The sequence below is a fragment of the Acanthisitta chloris genome, unplaced genomic scaffold (assembly GCF_000695815.1).
Source record: "Acanthisitta chloris isolate BGI_N310 unplaced genomic scaffold, ASM69581v1 scaffold18156, whole genome shotgun sequence".
Lineage (NCBI taxonomy): Eukaryota > Metazoa > Chordata > Aves > Passeriformes > Acanthisittidae > Acanthisitta > Acanthisitta chloris.
Genome location: NW_008678951.1, coordinates 65,623 through 83,967, shown reverse-complemented (window position 1 = coordinate 83,967; position 18,345 = coordinate 65,623). Strand labels below are relative to the sequence as shown.

Here is an 18,345-nt window from a genome sequence, read left to right as displayed (position 1 = left end):
ACCCCCATCCTCCTTACCAGTGTGGCAGTATGGAAAGCAGCAAAGGCCTTGGCTCTGTATAAGATCTGCTCAGCAATAACAAAAACATCTCTGCATTATCAACTCGGTGTTCTGCACAAATCCAAAATGCAGCTTCATGCTAGCCTCTGCTAGCCAAAACCAGTGCAAATCAGTAATTAGCATTGTAACAACAGGCTACTTAGTGTAAGTGCCTAAGTGAGTGTCTCTTGTGGAACCACTCTGTTCTTAGAAGAAATTTGGTGTAAAGACAGCTTCTCTCTTCTGTTGTGTTACATTGTAGGACACTGGCAGCCTGTGCATAACTGGTGTTTCTTAGTACCACAGTCTGTTATTTTCCCATTCTTTGTTTGGAAAATATTAACCTGATGCAGCCTTCCTTTTTCTTTCTTCTTTAGGTTCTGACAACGATTCGTTCAGGACACAGGGCCAATATTTTTAGTGCAAAATTCCTACCATGCACCAATGACAAACAGATTGTATCTTGTTCCGGAGACGGAGTAATTTTTTACACGAATGTTGAACAAGATGCGGAGACCAACAGGCAATGCCAATATACCTGTCACTATGGAACTACCTATGAGGTACCTCATGAAATTATTTGATAATTTTCACATAAGTAAAATATGTATTTTTATGGGATTGTTGCCCAAGATTTTAACCAGCCTGCTGAAAACTTCATTTCAGTGAGAATTCCTTCTATCTTTTTTGAGTTTGAGTTTATTTTGTCTTAGAGTAGGCTTTAAAAGAGAATAGTGTTGTCTGATTTGAATGGAGGACTTTCCAAAAGCTGGTTGTGTTAAGACCACTTTGTTTGCAAATATGAATATACCTTCACTGAAAGAATCCTCTGCAGAGCAAAACCGATTTAAATTGAATTTTTTCCTGAAGTAGGTTGGGTAGCGGGAGCAATGGCTGTTTTGCAGTTGGTTTTTTTATTCTTCTCCCCCCTGAACTTTTCAGCAGTTTAATGCCTTTTTCACAATGTAAATCCTTCTAAGAAACGCTTATTTCAGCATGTGTGAATGACTTGATCTGAAAAATGTGTTTACAGTTTATAGATGATTTTTCTATTGTGTATTCTAGTTAACTGTTTAGATGTAAATTTAGAGACGCTGTTTTCAGTCGTCCCTTGGAAGTTTTGTTCGTATCAATTAGGCAAATGAAGAAAAGCCTTACTTAAGTTAGGAAGATAATCAGATTTATCCATCTATTTATTTTAATGACGGCAAAAGCTGCTGCTTGTAAAACTTCCTGTGCTTAAAATAGAAATAATACTGCTATTTTCTTCTTAGCTTATAAATGTTCCCTTTTTTTAATGATTTATCATTTGGGTTTTTTAGCACTATCACAGTACATACACAGGGGAAAAATCCCAAATTACTGCATTAAAATTGTTTAGCTCAGATTTCATAGCAAGCTTTTAAATCTTTCTTAGCATGTTAAGTGAACAAAATATTTTTAAATCTCCATTAAAAAATTGAAATGTATGAAAAAAAGTGGCTGAAGTACTGCCAGAATTAGTTTTTGATCATGTAGTAAAAATATCTGTACAGTTGTAATTACACATGTTCCATTAAAGGTTTTGTCAAAACACTTCTTATCTGCAGAGTCACTTTATAGGTCAGTTGAGTGACCCTTGTGGTATTCGCTATGTTTCTGGGATTTGTGGTTTTGGTTTGGTTTGGTTTTGCCTGGGTTTGATACAAAACTGTATTTTCAGTTTTGCAAAATGAAATTCTGGATCCTAGGCTCACATCATCTGCTTTTATTTTTGAGATTTGTTTTGACTGAGAAACCACTGTTTCCTTTGAATAGCATCAGTCCTTACAACCCCCAATCAGAAGCTTAAACTGCCTCTGCTCTCACTGAAGTTGACTATATATAGTAGTCTGTGCTAGTCTGTGGATTCGGCACGTTGATTGGATGTTCTGTGGCTGAAATAAGACCTGCCTTTTCATAACCACATCTGGAGACTGAGATACTGTTTCTTAAAGCTGAAATGTCCATGTTGAGGGAGGGATCTGTTAGGACATTGTCACTTGCTGCAGAAATCAGAGCCTCCCCTTGCTGGGTGCTTGCAGGCTCGAGGAGCAGCCACTTACTGGTGCAGCTGGTACATCTGTTTCCTGGGTAGCTAGTTGTGAGTCTCAGATAAAGCATTTTTGAGCTTGAGAAAGGAGAATGGTTATGGATAGTCTGCTGAGGAGAGGTGAAGGTAGTGGTAGAATAGCAGATTTGTGTGTGAACTTGGGGTCATGGGCTAGGCTGCCCAGAGGGCTGCAGTTGGGAGAGTTGTTGGCAACGTAAGTCATTGTGAGAAGGCACTGTGACAGTCAGGTTTTGATCTGCCTGAGCTTGGGTTGACCAACAGTTTGGTTGATTTCCTGAAGTGACTCACACCAGGTAGTGCTGTAAACCATTACCCAGCTGGGAAGATTGAATGAAAGCAGTTGCCAGTTGTGTTGTGCTTGTGGGTCAGAAGTAGTAACGAACTAGAGCACAACACCTCTAGCCTGTCATACAAGATGCCAGTTGTCTCTTTGAGGTGTTCTCTGTCACCAGTGATGATGGTATGCACATTGCAAACTACTAAACCAAATGACAAATATGAATTTAATGGAGACAACAAATTAAACTTGCCAAAAGAAATGGTAAGAGTTTGAAAAATTGACAAGAAATAGAGTCATTTTAGCAAATTAAGATGCAGGTTGTATTGTCCATGTAGAATGACTATTACTGAACAGTAACTAATTGTAGTAATATAGTAAATTTTTTCAAAATCTCTAGTTGAAGAGAGCAGGGACATTTGCATCTATATTGTACAGTCAAAATGGTCTTCTTTAGAATGGTTTTTATTCAGCAAATAATGTCAGCAAGAGAGCATTATTGTTGCTTTGAATGACAGCAGTGTGATACAGTTTTAGTTGTTTTTAAACACAGTAGATTGAGGGAATATCAAAACCCCTATTGACATTGACCATTTTAATAACTGTCTCTTTTTGAACTTTTTTCCTTATCCTTTTTTGCACTGAGGTTTAACATACCTGAAGTTGAGCTTTCTTCAGAAAGATAGGTTTGCAATGAATTTTGGGAGATACTTTATAAAAAGTATCCGTTACTGTGTCTCAAAGCTGATATTTGAACATTAAATGCAGGTATTACTGTGTGGCATGGCAGACTTTTTTTGAGCCTTGGCCTATGAAAATACAATAGAGTAAATATCAGAGGGTTTTAAGCAAATGGCTGAGCTACAGCTTCAGCTTCTGACATACCCCAGCTTTGTCACTGAGAGGTTTCTGGAGTGGGAAGATAATTTCTGAATATCGTGATGTTACTGCACAGCTGTATGTAACCACATCATCATATTAAATATAGAACTTTGACTCACTGGGTTCTCTAAATAACAAAGCTAAAAGCTGCCCCTGAGGTACTAACTCTAAATTTTGAACATGGTTTGAATTGATACTGTGCTTAAAAATTGGAGTTTGTGACTCAAGATGATGGTACAAAAACGTCCAGGGAAACAGAGAAATGTCGAAATTTGTGTAGACTGGTGTAAACTGTGAGTAAATTGTGCAATTGTTTTTAATTCTAGGCAAGAATAGAATAAGTAGAGAGAGAGGAACAAGTTCTTAAGATATCTTTCTGAAGAATTTGTTGTTTATATAAGGCCATTACAAGTTTATTTTTACTCAGCCAAACGCTTTTCTTTATTGCCCTTCGTGTTATCTCCACTTGAGAAAAAGAATGTACTTTTATGGGCAACTCTTAACCTTCACATTTTAAATATAATAAAATGGTCATATAGCTTTATACTTTGAAAGTTAAATAGAAAACAATTTTTTGTTAGTAAAAATGGATTTTATATATATATATAACGTGTACTTGGGGAACTTGAATGTAGTAGCAATGACTCTTACTTATTTGAGTCTGCACTTCTCCATTTCTCTGGTTTGGTGTTTATAAAGTACTTGGCATGTTTGTAAACACCATGTGTAAAAGCTGGCATGTGCAAGTTATATTACATGTAGATTGTGAAATAGCATCAGTGTGAACAAAAATAAAATACAGCTACTAGAAATATGAGCTTGCCACATTCAGCAGCACTCTTGGAACAAAGTAAATGTTTTCACTGAAAGCTCTGTGCTGGAATACAGCAAACATGCTGGAAGAGTTTAGTGGATTGAAGAACAATTGCTGGCTTTTATAACTACACAAATAAAACATATTTGAATTAAACGTGTAGTGAAAAACAGTATTTTCAATATGTTAACACATTGAGGAATAATAGTCATGGCTCAGAAATTTGTTCTGTTGCTATTCAAACCTTGGCTTTGTTCTGCCTGTTACACATCTGTTTGTCAGCAGTAAGGTTTGGCACAGCACACATGGTGAAGGTACTGAGCAGCACAAGAAGTGGTGAATCCTGCAGCGATTACCTTTGTAATCCCACTGCAGGTAGAGAGACTTACAGACGTACTTTGTAATCCCACTGCAGGTAGAGAGATTTACAGATGTCCATAGGTTACTCTTCTTAAGAGTTTGGGGAGAGGAGATCAATCATCCCGTAAAAAGTGTGTAAGAATCACTCGTTTGCTCAGTGTTGAATGAGTGTATTATGTTATTGATGATTCTGAGAGACAGTGTAAAAACTATGACATTTCCTGTGTGTTCATTGACCTGTGGAATTTAGTTTTAACATTATAGTCACTTGCATTTTTATTTTGCCTTGAGGAGGCTTTCTTGAGTGAAGCCATACATGGGAAGACTCGGATGGAGTCTTGCTAGTTGGAGTAGGGCTGAGGTTAGGAAAATGGTTCAATACAGTTGCTCTCTTAAAAAGTTAAAATGAAAAATAAAGCAGTTGCAGTGAGGGAGTAGGTTGGTAACAGCCTTTAATGCAGAGTTGCTTCAGGGGCCACTTAGAATGTAAAGGAATGGCCCATTGGAAATAAAAGCAATTTACTGTTTTCAAGTCATTCAGACTTCTGAGGGTTTTGTTTGTTATTGGCTTCTGTTACTTGATAGAGAATAAACTGAGCTTTTGTTGAACTACTGCAGCAAAGTGATTAGTTATCTGAAAACTGATTGCAGTAAATATAAGTTATGTATTAAAAGATAATAGAAATAACTAAACTTTGACCTATAGATATTTAATCTAATGTGACATTTAAAAGTTTGGTATAAGTTCAATAGTTCAAACCTTTTCTTGAAAATGAAAGAAGAAGCATTAGCAGTTTTTCAGTTTTCGTCTTTATTTCAATGGAAAGCTTGACTTGAGTGATAATTGCTTCAGTCTTTACTGCTGCTTAAAATGTTAATGCTTTAATTTTTTAATTAATGGTATTTCTGGAGGTATATTCTGAATACTTTTATTTTTTCTTTTTTTTTCTTTTGAGCAGATTATGACAGTACCAAATGATCCCTATACTTTCCTCTCTTGTGGTGAAGATGGCACTGTAAGATGGTTTGATACTCGAATCAAAACAAGTTGCACAAAAGAAGATTGTAAAGATGTAAGAGTGAATCTTTTAATAAAGATGACCTAAATGTAGAGCTGTACATCATACAAACATAGGATATGAATTCTGGTAAGGCTTTTAGAAATAATAGATTTCAGGGTCGTTGGTGGAGATGACAACATGTTTCCCAAGAAACTCAATGAAAGTTTAGGGAGCCTTTTTTTTAATTTTTAATTTTAGTATCTTCTTTGGCATTTTTTAGTTTATAAACTTTGCTGTGAGGCTTCAGATACGGTAGAAAAGATTGTACATTGAAATTGAATTTCTTGACCTGGTTTACACTAGTACTATAGAATGCAGAGTTGGAGGCAAAAAATGGGCCTTGAAAATCACCTGCAGCCTTGTGTTCTTGAGCATCCTTTGCCCCTCTGTAAGAAAAGATTTGGTAATGAATTATACTAGATCACTGCTGTTACTCCCTAGAAGGTAAGGTATTGGTGGTGTCTGCTGTGTTTGGATTTAAAGAACAGGTTTAATATTGAGCTGGAGAAAAACTGCTGAAGTATGTATTGCTGTTCTTGATTAATTTTATTCTACTTTGTATATTTACCAATTCTATGGGTTTCTTTCTTTCTTTTCCTGTATCCACTTACCTGCCTGCAGATGAAACCTGTTCTGATCCTTTAATTAATTTAAACTCTTTCTGCATATTTAGTGCTCTTTTGACTCAACAATTATCTGTGTTTCCATAAGGAAGTCCAAGGTGCAAGCTAGTTTATATATCTGTAGTTGTTATGCTTATCTATTCTTAAATGTTTGTTCCTGTGTTTTGCTTTTAGTTTGTTTTCTTTTTTGGTTGAGCTGGTGTTAGTTTTTGTTCTCTGATAGTTTTCCTTCTCTGCAGTGTCTTTTCTGTTTGACACATTTATGATGTGTCTTCACAGGATCAGACCTAGTTTTCTCAAAACCTCCATGACTAAGGGGCCTGTGTCCTGAAGTAAAAAACAGAATTACACTTTAACTGTTTAGAGCTATAACTTGACTGCTGTATTTTTGTTTGTTTCAGGATATTTTGATAAACTGTCGTCGTGCTGCCACTTCTGTTGCTATCTGTCCACCAATCCCGTACTATCTCGCTGTGGGTTGTTCTGACAGCTCAGTAAGGATATATGACCGGAGAATGCTTGGCACAAGGGCAACAGGTAGGAACCATACTGTCAACTAAGCATTTCTAACCATTTGCAGTTCCCATTTCAGGTTCTTTTTTTTCCCAAATAGATTGTGAATGACTGAAGGGTAAATACTGTGTGAAGTGTAGCTTTGTTCTGTGGGAACTATACTCTGTAATCGTAATTTCACTCTAATACTTGCTAGTGCGGAAATCTTCAAGTAGGTAAACTTAATCTCTTCATACACCTTAGAATGCATTGTATGCTGAATGCAGAAAAAGACATTTTTAGTGTCTCTTCTTTTGTCCTGAAACATGCAACTCCACTATTCCAAAAAGCCTGCAGTTGTCCATCTGAGCTTTAACTGAATTCTTATCTTGCTGTACCCTGCCATGCTGGAATCTGTTGCTTCGTAATAGGATGAGATCTTAGGAACTCCATGTTATCATGCAATATGCTTTACCTTTGCAGAAGTTATTGCTATATCTGACATCACTTCACTGAAAAACTGCACATTGATCAGGTGAAAGCTAGCTTACTTCAGATGCTTACCTAAGGGTTTTATTAGAAAAACATTCAGGTGGCAAGCAACAATGAGAATTCTAACATGTCTCTTTGTTATGATGTCTGATCAGTGTTTGCTTGGACACAGGAATAACAATCAGTGTCACAAAATTTGTCATTTTGTGCAGCATTTTCCTCTTGGTGATTGTGATGGAGGAGAAAGGGAACAGTAAAGATCATTCAGTAAACATAAAAATACCCCTCTTATCAGTCTAACATTCTGTAGGAGCTCTCCCTGTCATAACAGTGTTCTGGAAAATTCTATGAGAACTTCTCAGGAACAGATTCTGGGGGATAATTAAAAAGTCCTATGTTTCTGCTCTTGCATTGTAACAGTATAGGAATAAACTGAATTCAGGTACACTGACCTGTGGAATAAAGGAGAGAAAAGAAAAGATGTTGAAGATTGTACTTTTTTTGATATATTGTTAGTGTTCTGTTGTTTGTTTGGATTTTTGGGGCTTTTTTAATAGGTGAAGTATTCTGTGGCTAGTGAGCAAACTATTCATTTTCATTTAAAATTTTGTGTTTTGGTCCTTACATAGTGTTAGATGGTAAACTCTGAACTTGTCTGTGGTCGGGGACTGACGGTTGCTCATACTAAGCCACAACAGATATGCCATGTGGGAAACAGTTGCATAGCAAATTAGGAGTTCCTGGAACAGTCTGTTTTTCTCAGTGTTAGAGCTTCTTATAGGTAACTTTCAGCTGCTCACAGACTTGCAATTCTAGAGTTTGATTGTTTTAGTGTGTGGTTTGGAGATGAGTTGCTAGGGAAGCATGATAAGTCCAAGGGAATGTATATTCTGTGCTTTCAATGTGACAATAGTATTATGTCTTGAAGAAAAAAATACTAATTTTAAAAACATTTTGGGTAGAAAAGAGGAGACGTATGTCCTAAAATTTTAAAGTTTCATATAATGAATTCCTCTCTAATTTGTCTGCAGGTGTAGATTAGCATTATTATTTTGTAAGTGTTCTTAAGTTCTAAAATTTCCATTTATACTACATTTAACAGCATTCAGACACCATCATGTGGTGAGTGTGTGATACATTAATATGTTTGTGTGTGTGTGTTTTCAGTTTGGATTTTTTATAATGTACATAGTGTTTATAAACAAAAAAATATAAAAGTCTAAGATCTGATATGTCGTTCTTCAAATGCAGTTTAATGCACAAACTACAGGATATGTAGCTTTTCCCCAATCGTCTTTTGTTGGATGTTAAATAAGCAGGTTACTGAAGCTGTTGAAAATTTGCAATAGTAAGTGTGTCATTTCTTTTTCTCTTCCACCCCTGCCCCTCCATTTTTTTTGTGATACAGGGAATTATGCTGGCAGGGGCACTGTTGGAATGGTGGCACGTTTTGTTCCTCCTCATCTCAATAACAAGTCGTGCAGAGTAACATCACTATGTTATAGTGAGGATGGTCAAGAGATCCTTGTTAGCTACTCTTCAGATTATATATACTTGTTTGATCCTAAGGATGACACAGCACGAGAACTTAAAGTTCCTTCTGCTGAAGAGAGACGGGAAGAGGCAAGTGATGAAGATGATCTGTTTTCATGTTTTATGTCTTTTTCTTAGAGTCTGCTTGGAGACTGTTTTTATACGTTTTTCAACACATTTTGCATGATGCATGTTCTTTACTAGTTGGCCAGTGTAGCATGTTTTTGCTTTTAAATGCTCGTTCTTTGTCCTTGCAATTGTTGCTTGGGTCCAGCCTTTACAATACAGTTAACAGCACAGATGAGGTGCTGAGGTGGTGTCTCTGGTACCCTCCTGTATCCTCACCTGCTGGCAACCCATGTCTGTGTGACATCAGTATCCTGTGGTCATAGTTAGGTCTGTCTTGCACAGTTAATTGTTGCCTCAGTATATCAAAACTGTTAACAAGAGGCTGTATGCTGCATGTTTATGCAAATCTAAGCAAAACTAAAGCAAATTAGATGGTAATTTGGCCTGGTCACTAGACAATTGCTGTTGCAGCTGAATGAGCTAAAATGATGCTCCAAGCAGTTGAGGTCCAGCCAAAGGCTGGCAAGTGTCAGGCTTGTGTTGTTGGCTGCAGTGTTACAGCAATGGCCCTGCTGTACTTACTGGGCATTGGGCTGCAGCTACTGGTACAAATACTGTTGGTCAGAAGGGGTGTGAATTTGCAGGACTGAGGAAGAATGTCCATCTGAGTTACCCTGGTACCTCACTGAGGCAGGAGAAAGCAAACAGGAGCTCAAAAAACCTATGTATGCACCAGAGAGAGAGAGGATTGTGACCACCTCTTAATAACAGATCCTGTGTATTCTTTTCTTTTGACAGCACAGAATATATCCTGTAATCTTTTCTTGCTGAATGATTTTCCTTAAATGCTGGTTTTATTTCAGCCTGGCTTTAAGTTGTATGGAGTAGAAAAAATGTAAAGGCTTCTTCCTGAATCTGCTGGCTCATGAAAGCTAGCACTTTAATGTGCTTTCACCATGAGGACTCTGCATTTTGTTTAAAATTGCCAGTACAACTATTCACTTTTTTGTTGTTGTTGCTAAAGCCAGAAATACCCCTCCAATATACTCAATTTGATACTTCCTGCCAAAGAAAAAAAATTACAGAAATTTAAGAAAACCCCCACAGCTTAAAAGAGAAACTTTTATTTTCATAACTTTTTTTAAATGTCTGATTGTTTTTTCCTTTTGCTTTGTTGAAAATCCATGTTTCATTGCACTGAAGCTGACATAGATTTTTTTTTTAGCGTGAAGAGGTGAATATTTTTGCAGAATTCAGGCTGAATTCAGGAAAACCTTAATTATTATTGTTCACTATGGAAGGACTCAACATAATAAAGTTAGCACTGCATAAAATAGAAACTGCATTAGTTGTGAGAGTCATTGGTTTTGACTGTTGATTTTGTGTGTAGCTCAGTGTCTTGCATTCTGTTGACACAGTGTTGTGTTTATTCATAGTTGATATGAACATATGGCTGACATTCCATTTTTTGGTGACAGAATTTTATGTAACTTAAGGAAATTGTGGTATTGCATGTATATTTAGACTTAGAATTCTGCACTGTACAACATAAATAGCTTTGTAATGCTTTTCTCTTCTTCCTTTTTCTTTCTCTCCCCTAGTTACGACAACCTCCGGTTAAGCGTCTGCGGCTAAGAGGGGATTGGTCAGACACTGGGCCAAGAGCAAGGCCTGAGAGTGAAAGAGAAAGAGATGGTAAAAGCATTTGCAGGTGGAGGGGGGTTGTTGTCTTTGCTTGTGTGTTTTGTTTTGTTGGGTTTTTTTTGCTTTGGTTTGGCATTTTGGCATTTTTTTGTTGCTTTGGGATTTATTTTCCAAGTTTTCTGAAGTATTCTTAAAATACGTGCTTCAAATTAAACTGCCCTTGTTTGAAGAATCAGAATCAAGGTGGTTTTCTTAGAATTGAACACAGAACTGCTATTGTACAATGATTTGTGGAAGTGTCTAAAGTGAAAGTCTTACGAGAAAAATTATGTTGCTTACGTTAGGCTGATGTAAATAAAGGGGAGCTTACTTCATTGTCATGGGTCAGGTAGTGACACAGGCACTTATTTCTCTTCTTTGTAGTCAAACCTCATATGCAATCAGAGTTACAAGTGAAATGTTCTTTAATGGTTACATTAGGAGACTGGAATTCAAAGCAGTAGGATTCTAATATATCTTTCACTTTTAAAATGTCATTTAGTCACAAAAGGTGACTAAATTTTTATGATTATTTAAATGTTTCTAGCACATTACTCAATTGCTTGAGAATTCAGTTGATATTTCCAGTGCTATGCTTGAGTGTCAGAAAAAGGAATATCAGAGCAGGGCAGAGGATGTTTTGTCACTCATCTTACTCCTCATCTGTTTCTGTTTAAATCCAACAAATTGTGGGGTTCTCAGTGCTTGATCCTAGTTCTCTTAAATCTCTCCCTCTTCTGCCTACAGTTTCCTTTTCCAGATTTTCTGTGTTATTTTTCTGATTCCCCAGCTAGAAGTGTCTGTGTGGTGGTCCATGTAGAGTGGGATTCTGTGTCTGACACAGGCAATAGGAGATGCTGTTCAGGGAGAGAACATGAGCATGTCCTCTTACCTTAGTTGCTCCCCCAGTATTTGGAATTACTGGATTAGAAATATTAGAGGTTATGTTCCCATCTGTTCCTTTAGAATCTGCATATGGTTCTGTTGCCTGTGAGTTTCTGTAATCCTTTTTAGAACCTGTTGATATTATTTCCTATGGCCTTATCCCCCTTTTGTCTGTTTTCTTCAGCTACTACATTCCATTTTCAGTGTTTTAATGTCAGACCTCCTCTGCCTGAGGAAGGGAGTGAGGGATCCCAGCAGAGAGTCACAGACCCTGCAGTATGGAAATGAGGATAGACAAAGGCATTGACATCAGATTGAAGGGCATTGTTTCTTGCTCTGTGTGTGTGTGTTGGTGTGTTCCCTTTCTCCATTCCCAGAAGAAATGAGGAAGGGACTGTACACTTTGGTAAACTTGTAGATAAACTTTAGCATTACTTGTTTTGCAGGGGAGCAAAGTCCTAATGTCTCTCTGATGCAGAGGATGTCAGACATGCTGTCAAGGTGGTTTGAAGAAGCCAGTGAAGTTGCACAAAGCAATCGAGGACGAGGAAGATCGAGGTCTAGAGGTGATTTCCTTCTTTTCAGGAATAATAATTACATTGGAAAGTTTGTTTATCCTGGATGTACAGGCCTTGAATATCAGCCTTTCTGAAGTGTAAACTATAAAACTTTTAGTGACCTCTGAAGAACTGAGCACATTTAATTGCCTTATGAATGGTAAGTTTACCTTTGGGTTCTTGTTTTTCTTGCTTTTTTTTTGTTTTATTTTCAATCAAAGGTGGGACTAATCGGACAGATGCTCCTGCTACTAATAACATGCCACCTAGTACAGAATCAGAAACTGCAATGGAAGTAGATGGTTCTGAACAACCTCCATCATCTTCCTCTTCTACAATGTCAGCTCAAGCTGCTTCAACATCATCTTCAACAGAAAGTCCCCCTTCAACGTCATTGTTGTCCTCTCCTGATAACGAACAAAGGCCTTCTTTAGGGTCCTCAACTCAACCTGTCCTACATCAGTCTGGTGAGAAGAAATCCATCTTGTCATTTTATATGAAAAATGCTTTCACTAAGAAATTATTCTATTTTTGGATATTTTGGGTAATTGATCTCAATCTGTTTTCTTCCTTGTGCATCCTGAATGAGATTAGATATTTTATAGTTACCAAGTGATTGCTTCTGTGATTTAAAGAAAATGTGAAATCATCATCTTTGTACCTTTATCTGAAAAAGAAATTTCAAAAGGGGGTCACCAGTATTGTCTTTTGAAGCAGAAATAAAAAAATTTTTGCTTGTTTTTTTTCTAAACTTACTGTTCTCTTCATGTAGTATAAGTAACATCTTGTCTTCTTTGACTGTGCTTTGGCTGTAGCAACATCAGTGCAATGAATGGCAGTACCTAATAAGCATTAGAAGAAGTAGAGAATGTCTCCTTCAGTAGGAACCTCCATCATCAACTTTTCAGAGTCAGCAGTGTTGGTTTTTTGCTTCTCAAAAGTATCTGGATAGACAAGGCTCACCTTGCACAACATTCCATTATTGGTTAATTGTACTACATATGGATACTGAAATTTGTATATCTTGGAGAAACTCATCTGCATTTAAAACAGACTTATATTCTTATTGTGGGAAAAAGAAGAAAGTATCTTTCTCTGTCAGTGTCAGAAATTAATTTGGATAGTAAAAGAGCACCTTATGCTTTGATTTGACCTTTTCCATCTCCATGCAGGAAAAGATGCCACAGTCTTCAGAGTTGAATATTTGCACAAAAGCTTATTTTTACTTTTTTGAAAGTGAGTTTCTAGTCCTCACAGTTGTTGGTGGAGACACTGATGTGATCTGAAACATGTACAGGTTCAGACCTTTTGTCTTCTACTGCTTCTGTTGTAAAAAAGTCAAGCTCTCTGTCATTGGAAAAGATGACTGATAGCAACTTCAGACACTAAATTTGATGTTCTAGAGTACAGGATAGATGGGAGTTTCCCAGGGAGGAATGTGCCATTCAGTGTGCTGTGGCTGCTGCAGCCAAAATCTTTGGGACAGGTAAGAAATTATTAGGTTCCTGGTATGTGAAGGACAGGGAGGATGAAGACCTGAGTTGAAGTTCATGAAACATGTCATTTTTGCTTTTCAAACCTTGCAACCAGTCTGATACTTATTTAGAGGAAATAAACAGTGAGCAGAAGCATGACAATACACACAGAAAATGTAGAAAATGCTAGAAAGTTTATTTAGTATCAGAACTTCTGTCAGCTATGGTTTTTATTATTGATATTGGTGTCAGCTTGCTGCAATCTCAAGTTTTTTTCACAATACACACACCAAAAAATGATTAAGGGGTCTGCTCTAATTCAGTGCAACCCAATTTAGCTGCCACCATCTTTGGACTAGAGGCATAGCCACCAAAGAACACACATACCATTACCAAAGGTTCGTTTTGATCTATTTATTTATTTTTCAAAGTGTATGGTATGTTCTGAAACTTACAGCGGCCAGGAGAGTATGTCCTCTGTTAAAAATAATTGCTCCGAGTAATGTCATTTGAACTTTATGGATGGCATAATGATAATGCACTAGAGAGCATTTCTGGAATCGTGATGCATTTTCTAGCCTGAATTTTCAGGAATCTATGCTGACCAGAAAAATCTTTTCCTCTGAATTTGTCCAGATTTCTAAGTAAAAGTTTATTCTGCTAGCATGAAGCTGAAGTTGTTATTTCTTAACCCAGCTCTTCTCTAAGGGCATTTCCTCTTTCCCAGTGTTACTTTGGACTTCAGACTCTACATATATTTAGTTATGAAAGGGTTACTGGTGGTTGTTTTGTTGACAGACAGTGGATACTTTCTAATTTACCCTGTAATGCTTAATAGGTTCTTTGGCTGCACCTGAACAAGGTAAAATGTCACCGTCATCCCAGCACACCCCCCAACTCTTAGTGTTAGGGCCATGTGTCATCTTTAAGTAGTTTACATGACTCCTGCAGGAATAAACTTAATAGTACCAGGTGTTTGCACACCTAGTAAGTGTCTAGTTTGAAAAGCAATGCAAACCTGACACTGAAAAACAAGTCTTTGGGTAACATGGGCAAGTTCAGGGAGAGGGGAAGCTGTTGGGCAGAGGGAGCAGGTCATGACAGACAGTAGCAGTGGGTTTATGAATGAGTAGGCTTGATTGTGGATTTCCATTTTGCAGTGTTTGTATTCTTAGGTAACCTATGACTGTGGTCAGTTAGGAGATTCCATTTACTCACAGTCTGCAGTCTGTAAATGTGAAAATCCTGCACTCTGCATAGAGAACAACATTCCCTGAGCTTGCTTAGCTGCATTTAGAAGTGAATAAAACCTGCTGCTTTCTGGGGTGCTGTGATAGGGAACGTGATAATAGTTTCAATACAGTGGAGATGACTAGGAAGACCAGGTAGAGGTGTGGTTTAGGAGATGGATGCCTAGGGAAGCATTTTGGAAATGCAGGAGGCTTTCAGCCACCATTTTGCATAAAGCAGTGTGAGAGACAAGGTTTGAATACTGTAGCAAAGAGTTAGCAAATGAAGATAGGTTTTCAGGAAGTGACTTATTTAGAATAGGAGCATGAAATCATGGTACAGAATGGAAGATGCTTATCAACAGCTTTCCATAAGTCATTTCTACAGATTTCTGAACTGCACACAGGTGCTGGTGGTGATCCTGTCTGTAAAAGAGCAATACCTTTGCTTAAGTGTGACAGTTCAAATATATTGTTGGCATGGTGTTTCTGAACATATGCCATGTGGTGAGCCTTTGAGCTTCTACATCTGAATTACTTGTTTTAAAGCATTAAGAGCTGAAGTAACTGTTGAAAATAATCAGCGCAAAAGTGGTTCAGTGCTGGAGCTATTGGGATAAGTCTCTTTGTCGGAATGTATATTCCAGAAGTTAAAACTTTTGAGTAAGTTGCAAATATTCAATAAGATGAGTGCCAGATCTCAGTAGCCTGTTCTTGTCAGTATGTTTGAATAATACCTTCATAATAATGAGAACAATTGCTGGAGATTTTCATGCTTGTCACTAGGGAAAAACACCAGCCATTTATTTTTTTGCCCTGCTTGGGGCATTCAGTGGAAACCTTTACTTTTTTACATTAGTTTTAAGATGCTGAAGTTTTAAATCACTGATAAACATCAGATACAACAAGCAGTAAAATATAATCATTTTTCCCCATAAATAAAATTCGAGATACACATTGATACATTGGGAGGGGATGCATTTGGCTAATTAGTACAGAGCTTGATACTGTGTTCTGATATTAGGTGTGATACCGAGAAGTAGACTGAAAGCAGAAATTGAACAGTTAAATCTGAAAGCATGAAGGATAGTTTCACCAGTAGCACTATTTCAGCTTAATTAGCAAAATAGCAAGGATTGCATAGTACAGATAAGAAGCTATGCTAATGGTATTGTTTTGGCTTGTTTGGCGAAATGAGGCACCTTATCTATAAGGCAATAGAGCTAACTAGACTCAAATGTTGGCAGTAGAAGAAAAAATAAGACTATATAAAGTACAGAATGAAGAAACAACATGTTCAAGATAGAGGCAAGGTCAGCAAGGCAAGTGAAACTGTACAAAGGGGTAAATGGTTGCACAATAAGGGTGCCCAAAGGGTCCTGAGGAAGAGGGGGCACTTCATCTTCACAACCACCGAACGACCACCAGGACCGTGGGACTGATGCCAGGAGGGAGGAGATGGAGGAGGAGTATATGATAATGATTTCCAAGAACTAATTAAAATAATAACCACCTATTCCTGGAAATAATGAATACGTATGAGCATTTGATGTATATAAACTGTGCGGTTTTTGTCCCTGGTTGCACAAGTTTGGTGGAGCGATCCCCCCTGTGCCCAGCGCTGAATAAACAAATACCTGCTACTTAGAGATACAAGTCTGGGAGTAGTTCTTTTCCAGGCTTTTTGTGGCATCAGGTAACTGCTTTCAAATTTTGAATGGGAAAGTGGCAATAGCTGATTTGGGTTTTTAAATTTCCATTTCTATTTCCTCACTTCATTTGCTGGCAAAATAAACATTTGCTTAGATATTCTGAAATACATTGAAAGGTGTTGTCATTGAACATATTCGGGATGGTAGTTCTCTCTTTACATTTTGAGCTGTAGTTCTTGTTACATCTTAAATTGTAACTGTCTCTGAACTGAATGGGACTGAATCAGCAGCAAGTACTGAAAACTGCAATTAGGTATCATTGAAATTTCCTTAAAAGCATTTTTTAGACTGTTTTGAGTTCTAATTTCCATAAAATGTTCATGGCACATGGAAACTATTCATAGCAAATCTCTTTGATGGCATATTCCTTTTAGAAAAAATTTTTATTCTTGTTATGTCTTATCAGCCATAAACTGTCAGGATGTTTTTTCCCTGAAGTGCTATTAGACTGGGGACACCAGAGCTCATGACTCTTCAATATTAACTGGTGCTTGCCACTAAGTTTTCAATTACTGGATTCTGCCTTTGGGTTTGTTTACCTTGATAGAGAAAAATGGAAAATTTGTTTGTTTCACTGTGTGGATGAGGGTTGCAGAATGTTTGTTAAGCTTTTGCTTGGATGAAAGGTTACATGCCAAGATAATGTGCTCTAGTATTTTTAACATTTCAGTACTGATTTACTTTTCTGTGCAGATTTCTTCATATTTGCAAAATACTCTGCAGTGCCCTTGATACAAATCCTTTCAGGATAGGTCTAGGCAAGCAGTTTATAGCAGAACTAACTAGAGCATTTGATGTGAATATTTGAGTCTGAAAAAGCTTCTCTACCCTACTATATCATAGATGAGAGTAGTTTAGCAGTGAGTCAGGTCAGTGTTGTATAAAGAGAAGCACTTGCTATGGCACTTGTGTAAGTGGGGGAAATCTGCAAAGAGCATGGAAAGAATAAAAAAATACTTGGACACCTAGTTTTATAGCAGTCCGCAAAAATACTGTTAATCAGGCAATGGACTGCAACATGCCAGAACAGTATAAAGACAAAATAGTGCAAGCAGTGAAGCCTCTAAAGATGGAACTGAAAGAATAATCTATGAAGGGAATGATACTGAGAATTGCTTGTGATGCAATAAATTACATTCTCTGGAGGACTACTTAACTGTTTTCAGACTATGAATCCTTACCCACTGGGAACATTGGAAATAAAAAATGAGTTCATAGGAAAGAGTATTTTTTGGGTGGATTTTGTTCTGCCACCAATTTCTATAGTCCCAGTTCACTTTTTGCACAAGTTTGTTTTGATCAGCGTTGTACCTTGTTGTTCACATCAGGAAGCTATCACATTTATTTTGAAGACTTACCTATAGTTGCATAGTTTTATACCACAGATATCCTTATTTCTTCTGTGGATTAGGAACATATTTGCTTTGTTTTGACTCAGTCAGGCTGTATCTATTTTCACTAAATAATTCTTTGTTAAATGGTTCAATTATTGGAGGTGGGGAGGGGGTTGCATTTTATGATGTGAATCCTGAGTGTTTAAGTCCCATGATCCATGCATTTAGGAAAAGAAAAACAATTTAAATATGTCATTTTATGATTTCTGGATGTTAGTAAATTATTCACATAATTTTGTTTGCTGTAATTAGACTTAGTATCTGTTGCTTCTCTCTATGGTCAGTCCCCCCACCCCCCTTCTCTCTGTTCTGTATATTGTATGTTCACTGCTTCTTTCTATTACATACTTTGTTCATTTTTCCCCCTCTCCCTGTTTGTCAGAGTTAATGGGACCCGAGTTAGCTATAATCCGTAGGGGTCTGCAGCGGCTGAGGCTTAAGAAGGCACAGCAACAGAGAGAGCGAGAGCTAGCTGAGGGTTCTGCACCACAGGCATCCTCCTCTGATCAGTCCTCCTCTAAGGGCTCCTCACAGGACCCTCAGGCATCAGGTTGTCATTTGTCAAGGTTTCTTGAGCAGCTAACGTAGTTATAGTTTGTGCTGCTGTTGTTTGCTGAGATGCTTCTCCTCCAGAACAAGGCAGTTAATGCATTTGCTGCTTGTCGTGCCTTGCATG

At 37.5% G+C, this 18,345-nt stretch overlaps 1 protein-coding gene across 1 annotated transcript in view; it reads left to right on the top strand.

Moving 5' to 3' along the window:
- DCAF6 (DDB1 and CUL4 associated factor 6) overlaps positions 1-18,345 on the top strand; it is a gene marked incomplete at its 5' end in the record, with an annotated part of 80,428 nt that overhangs the window by 24,106 nt on the left and 37,977 nt on the right. Inside the window, 8 exons of the mRNA XM_009077115.1 lie at positions 417-602; positions 5,424-5,537; positions 6,550-6,685; positions 8,541-8,755; positions 10,336-10,429; positions 11,749-11,868; positions 12,081-12,326; positions 18,052-18,219. Of these exons, the coding sequence (XP_009075363.1) occupies positions 417-602; positions 5,424-5,537; positions 6,550-6,685; positions 8,541-8,755; positions 10,336-10,429; positions 11,749-11,868; positions 12,081-12,326; positions 18,052-18,219 (1,279 nt within the window). The remainder of the gene's footprint in view (positions 1-416; positions 603-5,423; positions 5,538-6,549; positions 6,686-8,540; positions 8,756-10,335; positions 10,430-11,748; positions 11,869-12,080; positions 12,327-18,051; positions 18,220-18,345) is intronic.